Consider the following 11711-nt stretch of genomic DNA (forward strand, 5'->3'; position numbering starts at 1 on the left):
CATTTATCTCCTGTTATGCTCCCTTCCCATATCTAAATTCCTCCCAACCTAAAAATGCGGCATACCCCTTTCCTCCCATAAGAAAAGCTTCACACATACTCCACACCTTTCCTGCATCTCCATCTCCATCAGACTTACACCCCCCCCCCCCCCCCCACACACACACACACACCACTCATCCTCCCCAATTCTCCGGGCTCAGGTTTCCATTACCCCTGCTGCAGGGAAGCTGGTCAATCCTGATTCCATTATCTAAAGACTCGGAAGACCCTTGACTCATAGGTGATTAAGGATGGAGCCGGAGCTGCCCCCTCAGCTTGGCTAATGGAGTGCAACTGTGAGAGAGACTCCCTAATCAGATCAGCTCTCATTTCTAGACTCTCAGGTGGCCCATCCCAGCAGAAGAGAGTGAAAAACGATGCTTGTCCAGCCGGGAACAGAACAGGATGTACCTGGAGACTTGCTTCCCAGCTGAAGGGTCAGAAGAGTGCAGTAAACACAAAAGTGGCAGCAATACAACAGGGCTAGAGAGAAGGCATAAGGACGTGGTTTCCAAAGTCGGTTCCCTTTATTAAATGTTGATTTTTCACAGACCAGAAATACAAAATAAAAGTAGAAATAGGCCCCGGTTAGGAGCTACAGACCTGACCTCACATGACCCCTGCTTGCAGCAACTTGACCAGGACAAGCAGCAGCTATATCCCAAAGGCAGGGAAAGCAGGACAAGGATTTGGATCCTGCACTGCCCTGCCTCCCACCCAACCTCTCCCCTAATTATAAAGAGCCATCCTTGTGAAGCAGCAGAGTAAGACGCCTCCCCTGCTGCCCCAGGGAAGTGCATACTAGCAGGAGAGCTTGTTCAGATGGCACGGAATCCAAGGACTACATTTCATACGAGGAGAAACTGGTACCAAAACACGGGGCGGGGAGACTGGGGGTGTGACAGGGTAAGCCCAAGAAGAGAGAATTTTCCTCCTCTCTACTCATCAGATCCTGACGCCGAGTCTTCGGAGCTGGGGGGAGTACTGGCTAGTTCCTCTTCTTCAGAGTCCTGAAAACCAAAGGTCTCTTAAAGGGAAAGGTGTAGAGTCCAGGTGCGCCCCCCAGCCACTTTTCAGTGAAGAGTCCCCAACTCCCAACCCCCTCCCTAGACTCCAGCACTAGCCTTCAGAACCACAGAATTCCACCTCTCATTTCTCTTAAGGGCCAACCACAACCCTTGGTCCAGAAACACCTGCCCCACCAACTCAGATGCCCCTCGCCCTCCCAGGCTCCAGAGCCCCCAGACTCCTGCCGCACCTCACTCCGCCTTCTCTTCTTTTTGCTCTTATTCTCTCCCGAAGAGCTCTCATCACTGGACACAAACTCTTTGCTCTTGAAGCTCTCACTCAGCTGCCTGGACGAAGACTTGGATGATGAGCCCCTAGAGGGTGTTGATTTCTTCTCCATCTTGACCTTTACTTTCTTCTTCTTCTTTGACTTATCCCTAGATTAGCAAGAGGGGAAAGGGGCTGGGCCCTCAAGTTCCCACCCATGGTCAAGGCCAAATCTCTCCTGGCTTTAACAGGGCCTTTCCCAATCCCAGCCACACTGCCCAGCTCACTCTAAATGTGCACAGCCAGCCACCTCAGCCCCAAGTGCCCCAAGGGAGCGCATCATAAATGAATAACCGGAAGAATCAGGGGCTACAGCCTGAAGCAGCCCTATATGCAAAATTTACTTAAAACCTCTTACTTTATCTTTAAAAATCCATGTGAATTATGCTCCATAATAATAAGTATTTTTAATTTCCCCATACCTTCAAATAAAATTGACCCTCTTAGGAAAATGAGCCATATTTATCCAAGTGACTTTGGAAATTCTCTAGCACATTACCCATACTTGGGCAGCTGCCTACCCAGATCTGAGAAGCACTGCCCACCACAGTCAGAAGCATATCTATTATCTTTAACACCCCAATCCTCAACCTGGAATTGCAAAAGTATCTGCCAAGAAAGCAGTAACTGGGCCATTTTGCTCCCAATACTCACCTTTTAGAAGACTCACCCCGGCCCCCTTCATACTCTTTCATGGCTTTTTCATATTCCCTCCTGGCATCCTCAGCCTTGCGATCCCACTCCTGTCTCACACACACACACACACACACACACACACACAGAGAAAAACCAGAGGGAAAAATGAGGCCTCTTCCCTGACATAGGCAAAACCAATACAGCAAAGTCCCACCACCCCCTCATGTCTGCTGCTACTTACCTCTTTCTTCTCTTTGGACATTCCCTTCCAGATCTCGCCTGCCTTCTTGGAAAGATCCGTGATACTGATGCCAGGATGGTCTGACTTGATCTTCTCTCGGCTGGCGTTGAGCCACAGCATGTAGGCAGACATGGGCCTTTTGGGGGCGTTAGGGTCTTTGCCTTTCTTTACCTACATAAGAACCCAAATGCCTTCGGCCGTCTATTTCCACAAACCCCCCCCATTCTCCCAAAGAACTTATCTGGACAATTTCTTAGGGGGATGAAATGGAGAGAAGACTAAGTAGCGTCAGGCCAGACTGAGAGCTCCCCAAGGGCAAAGACCATGTCTTCCTCCCCTCTGCACCCCAGGGTCAAGCTCACTAGGGGCCCCTTTCCTTGGGCTCCTGGCACAGAAGAAGCCTGCCCCCAATTCACATCTCCCAGAAGCTGATTATCTCAAGGGCCAGAGTGAAAAATTTCCAAGATATTCATTCCTCAAGGCCATCATCGCTGACTGTAAAACTCAGCCCCGGAGGACCAGTCAGCAGGCCCTACTGGTGGAGGACAGGAGAAGGTAAAGAGAACGGCTTCCCCAGCGCCCTCCCACCGAGCAGAGTCTCCACCTCCACGGGCTTCTTGCGACTCTTGCGATCCTTGGCCATCTTGGCCTTTTTCAGCTGCTTCCGTTTCTTCTCTTCCCGGTCACTGTCACCCTCGTTACTGGAGGAGCTGGCAGAGGCGTTGCTGTCAAACCTGTCAAGGAGAGTGGGACTTAGACTCGGGGAGAGAGGACAGCACCCCGCAACCTCAGGACAGGAGGAAAATGAGCCCCAAGATGCCTGCCCAGAAAGGAGAGAGGGAGGAGGACCATGGCCTCCCCCCACCAGGCCCCAACCCTGCTTCCTCCCCTTTGCTGAGGTGGCTTCAACCACACCCTCTCCAGACCCAGCCATGGCGATGGGTTACTTGCTGAATCAATCAGTGAGAAACAAATGAACCAATGCGCTTCAGTGGCTCTCCTTGGTCATGGCCTACCTAACCCAGGTCCTACACCGTCCCCACATTCCTGGGGACAAAACCACTGTCTTGTCTTGCCCAGAACATGCCCCAAGTCCATTTCACCACTTCCTTGGATCTAATCGTTTTAATCTGCTCTATAGTCTTTTCCGATGAAGAGATAATTAGTTACTATATAAAAAGTGGGGAAAACCAACTTCAGTCCAACCCAGTACCTACCCAAACAACAAACACTCCTACCTGTTACACTTGGAACTCCTCAGAAGGTGGAGCTGCTTTACACCTGAATGGTGCTGAGCCATTTTCAAAGCATTTTCACACGCATTTGCTCACTGACCTCGTAAGTATGCGGCAAGCAGAACTAGTGAACTCTAGCAGATGTTTTTTTTTTTTCTTTTTGCTGCCCAACATTCATTCCCAATTCTTCTGGATTAAGAGAGTTCCAATTTCCTGCTGGGAACCACCTTGCCCCATTCAGGAGGGGCTCACCCCAACCACAGGCTCTAAGGGCGGGTAAATGGCTTAGTTCTGGCCCATCAGAGCACATCCTGGTAACTCAGACTCAGGAAGGGGCAGTAACCACACTGTTTACCACTGCTCTGAGAAAACTGGCACTTCTGGGTATTAAACCAGTAGGATTAAGCCTGTCCAAAGCTTCTCAGGGTCATTTAACACCGCATGGGGCAAACCTATCTAAAAATAAGGAAATCAGAAGAAATAAAAAGATTCCCCACAGCTTATAAGCACCTGGGTCCAAGTGCCTGAAGCCAATTCTATCACCAGACTCTCCAGTTACATGAGCTTATAAAATTCCCTCTTACGCTAAAGTCAGTCTGAGTCGTATCTCTGACATCAGCGATCAAGAGTCTTGATGGATACGGCACGGGGAGAATACTGCCATCTCACAGGTGAGGACACCGCGATGCCAACGCCTGACCCAATGATCCCCAGCTGGGAAGCTGGCAAGCACTGATCCTTACTCCCATTCTCTCTCCACTGTCATTTTCTGGCTTCACAATGTGCCTTGCACTTACAAAGCATCTTGACAACTTCCAAAACATGTCCATGTATCACTTCGCGGGAGGTCACTTCTCCACCCTCGGTCAGTAGGTAACGCTGGCACATGGGAACGTCCAGAAATATTCTGGTCCCCTAAGTTTACAGGCCGCCACCTCACCCCCACGAGGTGGACCCCAAAACTCACTCCTCTGCCACATCTTCCTCCTCTTCACCTGGGTTGAATGACTCATCTGAAAACGAGCACAGGTTGCATCAACTCTGCCCCCGTGGAAATCCCAGACGCCCAGCGCCCACCCCACGGAAGAGCCGCCCCGCCCCCAGGCACGGCACTGCCGAGGCGAGCCCACCGGTTTCCTCTCCTGAGTCATCACTGCTGTCATTGGCATTCTCCTCCCGGATCTTGCCCTCCTCCTTCATCCGCTCCAAGTAGGCATCGTGCTGGTCTTCGTCGGAGTCGGCGTATTCATCATAGCTGGGGTTCATGCCCTAGTCGGGGCAGAGGTGAGAGTGAGGGCCAACCCACCCTGGCGCCTGCAGACTCAAAAGCGCTCCCCATGCCCGTGAGTAGATCAGAGCAGCGCCCAGAAGACCCTGGGGCTGGATTGTCCACACGCAGCCAACGTGCAGGGCCTTTGCCCCGGACTTCCTGCTGACGGGGTTAGTCCAAGCCCCTCCCTCTCCCAGCCCCACTGGGGGCTCCTGAGGGGCTGCAGAGACTGCTCTAAGGTCATGCTGAGGAAACCTGCACCAGGAGGGGGAAGGGGTCACACGCACCTCTTTTTTCTATAAGAGTAAGAAGAGAAAAGAGAGTGAAAAAGAAGCCAGACAAACCCCTGCCCCTTCGCCCCACAGAAAGAACAGGAGAGAGGCTCGTCCTTTCCACACACGCAGGTACCTCTTTCAATCCTCGGTTTTTGATGTTGAGTTTTTTTGCATTGACAAAATCAAACAGCTTTCCATACTCCTCCCTGTGAGGAGAAACGCACCACATTACTAGACAGGCAGGGCCAACACAGGGGTGGACCCCATGTTGTCCTGACACCCACGGGCCAGGAGAGACTGTGGGGCTTGGAGCTCTTGACCGCGCTATCCAACCCAACAGCTCAGAGGCTCCCGGAAGATGGCAGGAAGAAAGAGTCAGGCACTAGCCTTGAAGGAAACCTACACGGTCTCAAGAGTTCTGGGAAATAAAAGGCGGGGAGGGAGGTGCACCTATTTACCAGTACGCACAGAGCAAGGGGAGGATGCAGGCGGAGGGGATGTGTTCATCTTTTTGCTGGTCCGTATCTCATACTTCTCAGGGTTGTTATGAGGATTAAGTGTGAAGATGTCTGTAAAACGTTTAGCCCACGGCGAGCACTCAATAAACATTAGCTGCCGTGTTCTCGGGCACAAAGCTCATTCCAGGAAAGAGGGAGATAGCATTTCCATCATGGGGGGAGTGGAGGAGAGGAAGGGCTAGTACCAAACACATAGAGCTTTCGTAATACGGAGAACGACTTTTTTTTCAAGTACAGAAAGAAAGCAATGGAGAGGCTGCCAAAGCCTGAGCACTCCAAAGAGGAGGACCAAATTCCAGGAAGCAATAGAAAAATTCTGCTCAAGGCCTGAAGAGTCAGGGAAGAGTCCCAACCCTGGAGAGTACCCCAGGCCATGCCAGCCTTCCCGGTCGAGGCTGGGTCAGCACCAGGATGCCCAGGAAGTGGCGGGCAGAGACCCTCACCTCTCAATGCTACTGAAGGTATACTGAGTGCCCTGCTTGGTCTCAATTTCAAAGTCAAAGGAACGCGTGGTGGTGGTACCGCGGGCAAAGTTGACGAAGGAGATCTCATCGAAGCGGATGTGCACGGGTGGCTTGTGGACGTAGATGAAGCCCCGCTCCAGTGGGTACAGCAGTCCCGAGCTGGCCTTGTAGGAGCAGGTGATGCACTGGGCCCCCGAGTGCCTGGTGGAAGGTGCAGGGAGCTCAGTCAGTGCCACCTCAGCAGCAGGCGGCACAGTGCGTGCTCAGGCCCTCAAGTGAGTAAACCTCACTAAGCTGCTATGATGGGGGCAACTGACAGCATCAAGCTACAACCCAACCAGGCCTCCAAAGAGCCGCATTCCCATCCCAGGACAGGTTTACCACGGAGACACGGCATAGCCCATCCCCAGCAGGCCACGGGCCCAGGCCTGCACTCTCACCCTTGGAAGTTGCCTGGGACGGTGATCTTGCGGTTCACCAGTGCTTTCATGACCCGGCTGACCATCTCATAGAGGGATCCCGACATGTTCTTGGTGAGCCGCCCCTCAAAGCGCTTCTCCACCTCCTCCCTGCAAACAGGAAGACGTGGTCACGAGCACTGCTGCCTGCTGCTGGCACACCTGCCTCCTGCCTGGGCCAGGGACACACTCACTCATTCATGTTGAGAGTCAAGGAGATGTCCTCGTCCTTCGAGAAGAGGAGGATCAGGAAGTGGTAGCGGGTCTGGCCCTGCTTGATGGGGGGATCCAGGCTGATCTGGGAAGGAAGAGCCGACCGAGTTCAGCACCAGTCAGTGCTCCACAAGAACGTGCTGACGAACTCAACACTGGTGAGATACGTCTACTAAAGACTCGGGCAAAACCCAGGGCAATGCACCCCCAGCGGTTTCTGCTTACCACAAAAAACATCTGGCGCTGGTCCTTGTGGGGCAGCAGAAAGAGACGCAGCACTGTGGTGTAGGGGATCTTGTAGTCAAAGGTCTTGCCGTGCAGGTGCAGAAAGGTGGGGTAGATACGAATGTCGTAACGGCCTCGGGGAGTCAGACACTGCAGCTCCCGGAAGATGCAGATGGCGTCTCCGGTGGCCTGGATCACATCCGCCTTTGATAGCACATTCTGGGCAAAGGCCTGCAAAAGCACACACTGGTAATCAAGCAGCAGAGACCCCGCCCCTGGGCTATCTGGGGCCTGCTCCACACCACCTGCTCCCAAGGCAACTGGGGAAGGCCTCACCTCAACGGGGTCCACGCCGTCCTCCTGGGTGGGAGGCACATAGAAGCGCACCTCCATGAGAGAGACCTCTGCGTCGTCATTCTGGTGGAATTCCAGTGTCACCTCATTCTTGCCTGTGGTGCACTGGGACACGTTGCTGAGAGGTATCTCGAAGACCGGCTGCTCGCCAATGTCGAAGGAAAGTAGCTGCCCTGTGGGGAAAAGGCGTATCGAGCCACAAGCTCTTCCCTTGGCTCTGCGTGAACTACGTTCCCACCAGACTATACGTTCCCTAAGGACAGGGCACTGAGGCTATTTTGTTAATACTGTACCCCAGGGACCAGGCACAGTGCCTGATACACCGTTGGTCCTCGATTTAAGTACATGATAAATTACAAACTGACAGGAAATCAGAAACAGTGGCAGTAAGAGAGTAAAACAAGCTAAAGACTGAAACCCTTCATCCTTCCTTCTCCCCCCAGACCTCAATCTTCCACAGGACTCACCACCAAACTTCACTGTTCCCCAATTCCAACCCTTCACACAGAGGTCCTTCTCCATGAGCTCCAGGCGATAGTGAGTTTTGAAGAAATCAGAGAGTTTCTCAAACTCCTGTGGGTAGAGGGGAGAGAACAAGCCCAGTAAACCCCAGTGGCCTTAACACAAACTTGAACGTTCTGGGATTATCTATTTCTGAGAAACTGACCCAATATACCTTTTATCAGAAATCCATACTGACTTAAAGTCTCAGCTATAAAGTTGTTTAAAAGGCTTTTGAAAAAGGTTGTTTCTGGGGACCGGCTCTCAGGCTGGGGGAGGAGTAAAAGGACTGACATTCCTGGCTATGCACCTCACAATGGTTTTCTGACTTTGTACAGGTATTGCTTTAGTGAAAGTAGAAATGAAGATGAAGTGAAGTCTTTAACTCAAGCAGTTCAAAATGAAAAAACAAAACCCAAACTAAAGCATCAGGTAAGACCCTGAACCTGGATAGAGGCAATAGGCAGAAACCACCAAAAAAATCAAAACAGTAGAAGAACTTCCGGAGTCAAGGCACAAAGAAACTCCCAAGACTGACACCCAAAGCTGAACACTGAATGCTTAATAGCTTCAGTGGTCCTGCACTAAGGAGCCCAAACTAGCATTTACACGGTTATCAGAAAAAGGAGCCCCACTTCTCTCTAGCAGGTTAAAAATCAAGAAGACGGCACAGTAAAAAGGGGGCTATGACAACAGGACACCTCACCGACTCCCGGAAGCCGTCGTACTTGTAGACATGTCCGTTCTTCGTGAGCAGTTTAAGTCCGTGGCCCAGAGCTACTCGGCGCCAGATACCTTCCGTCACCTCCCCAGCCTGGATGTTGTCCACTTTGCCGGTCTTACTATTCTTGAAAATGATGCCCTGGCGGCTCAACCTCAGCCGACCATCATTCTGTTGGAAAAACAGGTCCAAATGCACGGGAACAGCACACAGTGCAGACCAGGGTCAGTCCCACCCAGCACCCCTTCTGGGCTGGCCAGATAGCAACGCAGGAGCAACAGCTAAAGGGGTGAGAGCCAGTAAGAGACAAGTAGCCAGAAAATGTGGATTCTAATCCTGGCCCTGGCATCCAGAACCCTTGCAGGCCCTCAGTTTAGGGATGCAGGGCTGAGCAGCAGGTGTGGTCCCTTCCAATTGTAACACTGTATAATTTTTGTACTCTCTCAGTATTGCTTCTTGTTGAGGTAACACTGACTCCTTTTCCAAAGTCACTACGTTGATGATATTGCTACATCATCAAGACAAGCTCTTGTTAGTAAACAAAACGTCTACTCCGCCTCCCTCCCTCCACCTGTATTAAAAACCCAAACCCTTCTTACCATGGAGCCTTTCACCTCCTGATACACGTCGTTGAACTCCAGTGTTTCTGCCATGCTGACCTGCTGCTGTTGGCCTCAACTGGGAGCTGGGCCCCAACTCCTGGGTAGGTGTGCAGATACACGGCAGATTGGGAATCTGAATTCGAGAGGGAGATAAATAAGTACAAAGGACAACACCTCATTCTGCCTACGGATGGAGCCAAGGGGCAACCCTTGCTGTGCCTGGGATGTCTCAAGATCTCCTCTGCCTGGGAACCTACAGGCCGACTCTGCCAAACTCCAGGGGCCAGGCCCAGCCCGGGCTGAAGAACCAGGCCTGCCTGAAGTAGCGCTTGCATCCCAACCAGACACCCGCTCTGGGCACTCCACCGGGCGCCATGGCAACAAGCAGCGGAGCCCCAGGGCCTGCCCGGGAGGCCGCACCTCGCCCGCGCCCCAACCTAGCTCAGAGTGCAGGGTTTTCCCTCCCGGAGCCCCCACCGCGACGCGGTCCCGGACCCACCGTTCTCCCCTCCCCCTAAAATGGATTCGCCCGCTGCCCGTGGATTCCAACGCGGAATGGTCCATCACGCGCATCCCGCGGGGGAGCAGGGCCCGCGCCCTCCTGGGGAACGGGGACGGCGACCACCCACCTTCTCAAGCTGTCGCCTCGCGACGGCCCGGGTGCGGGCAGTGGGCGCGCTGGGGGACGCGGAGCGGGGGTGGGGACGCGGGGGGGGGGGGGGGGGACGCTGGGGAGGCTTTTCCCGCGTGCGCGGCCCAGCGTCCCGCCACCGGAAGCCCAGCACAGACCATAGAGCAGACGAGCTGGCTAGAGAGATGCGAGCCCGGCCCGCCTTAGCGGCGGTCACATAGAGCGTCGTCGGCGCTGGAGGACCTGAGGGAAGAGGGGTGCGCTGAAGTCCCACCCACTTGGCATCCGACCAGAAAGTGGGAGCGCGTCGGGCTCTTTAAAAATTACAGACACTTCAGGGGATGACTAGGTTTTAAAGAGAAATTGTGTAGTTGTATTTTATCAGACTCTCCACAAATGCGTGTGTACGTGTTGGAATGATGTGTGTCCTCTCCTACACAATCGTGGTTTCGTGGAGTAGAAAGGAGTCTGTGGGACCAGAAGGAAAATATTTCATGAGTTGTGGAGAGAAATGACCCCTCCCACTGCCTTCTGTGAGAATGCGGCTGTTGGTGTCTCTGTGACTGTACTGCCCTCCCCTGTCACATGGGATTGGATCCATTTTGAAATGAGTTCACTGCACCCAAAAACTTAACATCAGTAACTGCAAGTTGTGAGTCGCCTGGAAGGGGCTGGCCAGCGGCAGTATCAAGTTCAAGTGCTGGTGTCAGATTCACCATGGAGCCGGAACTGATCTGAAATCACATCAGCCTGGGATTGCAGAAGCCAGGCCCCCCCTTATATAGTCCTAGTGTGCATCTTGCAAAATCAGAGGAGGCCAGACCTGGAAGACATGTTTGGGTTCGTCTGCTCCAACCTCCTTTTGCAGATGGGAAAGCTGAGGCCCTAAGAGGAGTGGCCCAGGGTCTCAGTGGGCAACAAAGCTGAAGACTAAGAATCCAAATCTACTTACCCCAGTCTAGTTCTCCTCTGTCTTCCTCACCGTGACCCTACATTCAGAATGAGTGATAATATGTGTCGTGTATGAAGACATCAGGACAGAATATTTAAACTCAAGATTTCTCTGACAGTCTGACCTACTGTTACACCAGCTTGCTAACTCGATCCTGGGACAAGAGACGTGAATGCTCTGTTGCTCCCTGAACTCATAACTTTAACCTCTGGGTAATGGCTGTTACCGCACTATCTAGCAACATAAATTCAACTAGATTCAATAAATATGTATTGAGCTCTGACGCAGTGATAAGATTTGAGGAAACTAGTAAACAAGATGGAAACAGCGCCAGCCTTCCAGGACCATGTAATCTAACAAATGATTCAGATAAGTAAACTGACAGTAAGACAAAACCCCAAAAAAACCCCAGTATGATAATGCAGTGTTAGAGGTAAAGCTTCAGCCACTGCCAACATGAGCAGGAAATGGGAACTATAGGACTCTTTAATCACACCTTCCCAGGAGACCAAGAGACCCCCTCCCCGTGACCCATGCTATTAGTGGCAACTCGAGAAAGGAGGGGATGGCTGTAGAATCGAGCAGCTTTAGGAAGACGCTCAGGAATGAAGGGGATACTCAGCTCAAGCAGGCTGTTAGGTGGCTGGGGGGTGGGATATTGCAAGGGGCTTTCAGGAGAGCATGAAGCAGCTGGTGAGCCGGCTGAAGATGCAGCATAAGAGAACGGAACAGAAACGGTAGACAGAGTGCAGATAAAACATGAGTCCCAGAGGGCCCTAGCCAGATGCATCCCGGGCAATCAGGAGCCTGGGATTGGAGACCCCACCCCTGCCATGACATCACGGGGGAGTGGGGTGGAGACGAACAAAAAGGGGGTCCCCCACCCTGGCCCTGGACTCTTGGCAGCCCAGAGTGTCAAGAGCAGAGAAAGGCTGAGAGCACTGGGCTAGGGTGGCCCGACTTAAAGGGACAGGCTCCCCATTCCTCAAGACCCTCTAAGCTGCCCCCTCCAGGGCTCCATCTCTTGTCTCCCCATCCC

General features: G+C 52.6%; 1 protein-coding gene across 3 annotated transcripts; it reads right to left on the minus strand.

Annotated features, from left to right (window-relative positions):
- Positions 1-546: 546 nt before the first annotated feature.
- Positions 547-9864, minus strand: SSRP1 (structure specific recognition protein 1). Of its 3 annotated transcripts, none has more exons than XM_036862041.1 (18): positions 9719-9862; positions 9087-9222; positions 8473-8658; positions 7733-7838; positions 7248-7438; positions 6912-7142; positions 6668-6771; positions 6456-6584; positions 5995-6216; positions 5167-5239; positions 5046-5054; positions 4619-4757; positions 4456-4501; positions 2858-2987; positions 2254-2424; positions 2031-2119; positions 1300-1486; positions 547-1051 (listed from the first exon to the last, which is right to left on the minus strand). In XM_036862041.1, the coding sequence occupies exons 2-18, from the start codon at positions 9138-9140 to the stop codon at positions 980-982; spliced, it is 2139 nt and encodes a 712-aa protein (XP_036717936.1). In that variant the 5' UTR covers positions 9141-9222; positions 9719-9862; the 3' UTR covers positions 547-979. The 3 variants fall into 3 exon arrangements, with proteins under 3 accessions (XP_036717936.1, XP_036717937.1, XP_036717938.1); XM_036862042.1 differs by lacking the exon at positions 9719-9862 and adding an exon at positions 9589-9607; XM_036862043.1 differs by lacking the exon at positions 5046-5054 and having other exon boundaries at positions 9719-9864.
- Positions 9865-11711: the final 1847 nt, after the last annotated feature.

The sequence above is a fragment of the Balaenoptera musculus genome, chromosome 8, assembly GCF_009873245.2.
Source record: "Balaenoptera musculus isolate JJ_BM4_2016_0621 chromosome 8, mBalMus1.pri.v3, whole genome shotgun sequence".
NCBI classification, from domain to species: Eukaryota; Metazoa; Chordata; class Mammalia; order Artiodactyla; family Balaenopteridae; genus Balaenoptera; species Balaenoptera musculus.

What these genes read in the sequence shown, in the direction of transcription:
- SSRP1 (XM_036862041.1), bottom strand. Translation starts at nt 9,140, where the DNA reads ATGGCAGAAACACTGGAGTTCAACGACGTGTATCAGGAGGTGAAAGGC. An exon ending in AGGAGGTGAAAGGCTCCATG is followed by an intron (nt 8,659 to 9,086) that starts GTAAGAAGGGTT and finishes TTTTTCCAACAG; the next exon opens with AATGATGGTCGGCTGAGGTT. An exon ending in GTCCCAGGCAACTTCCAAGG is followed by an intron (nt 6,217 to 6,455) that starts GTGAGAGTGCAG and finishes ACCTTCCACCAG; the next exon opens with GCACTCGGGGGCCCAGTGCA.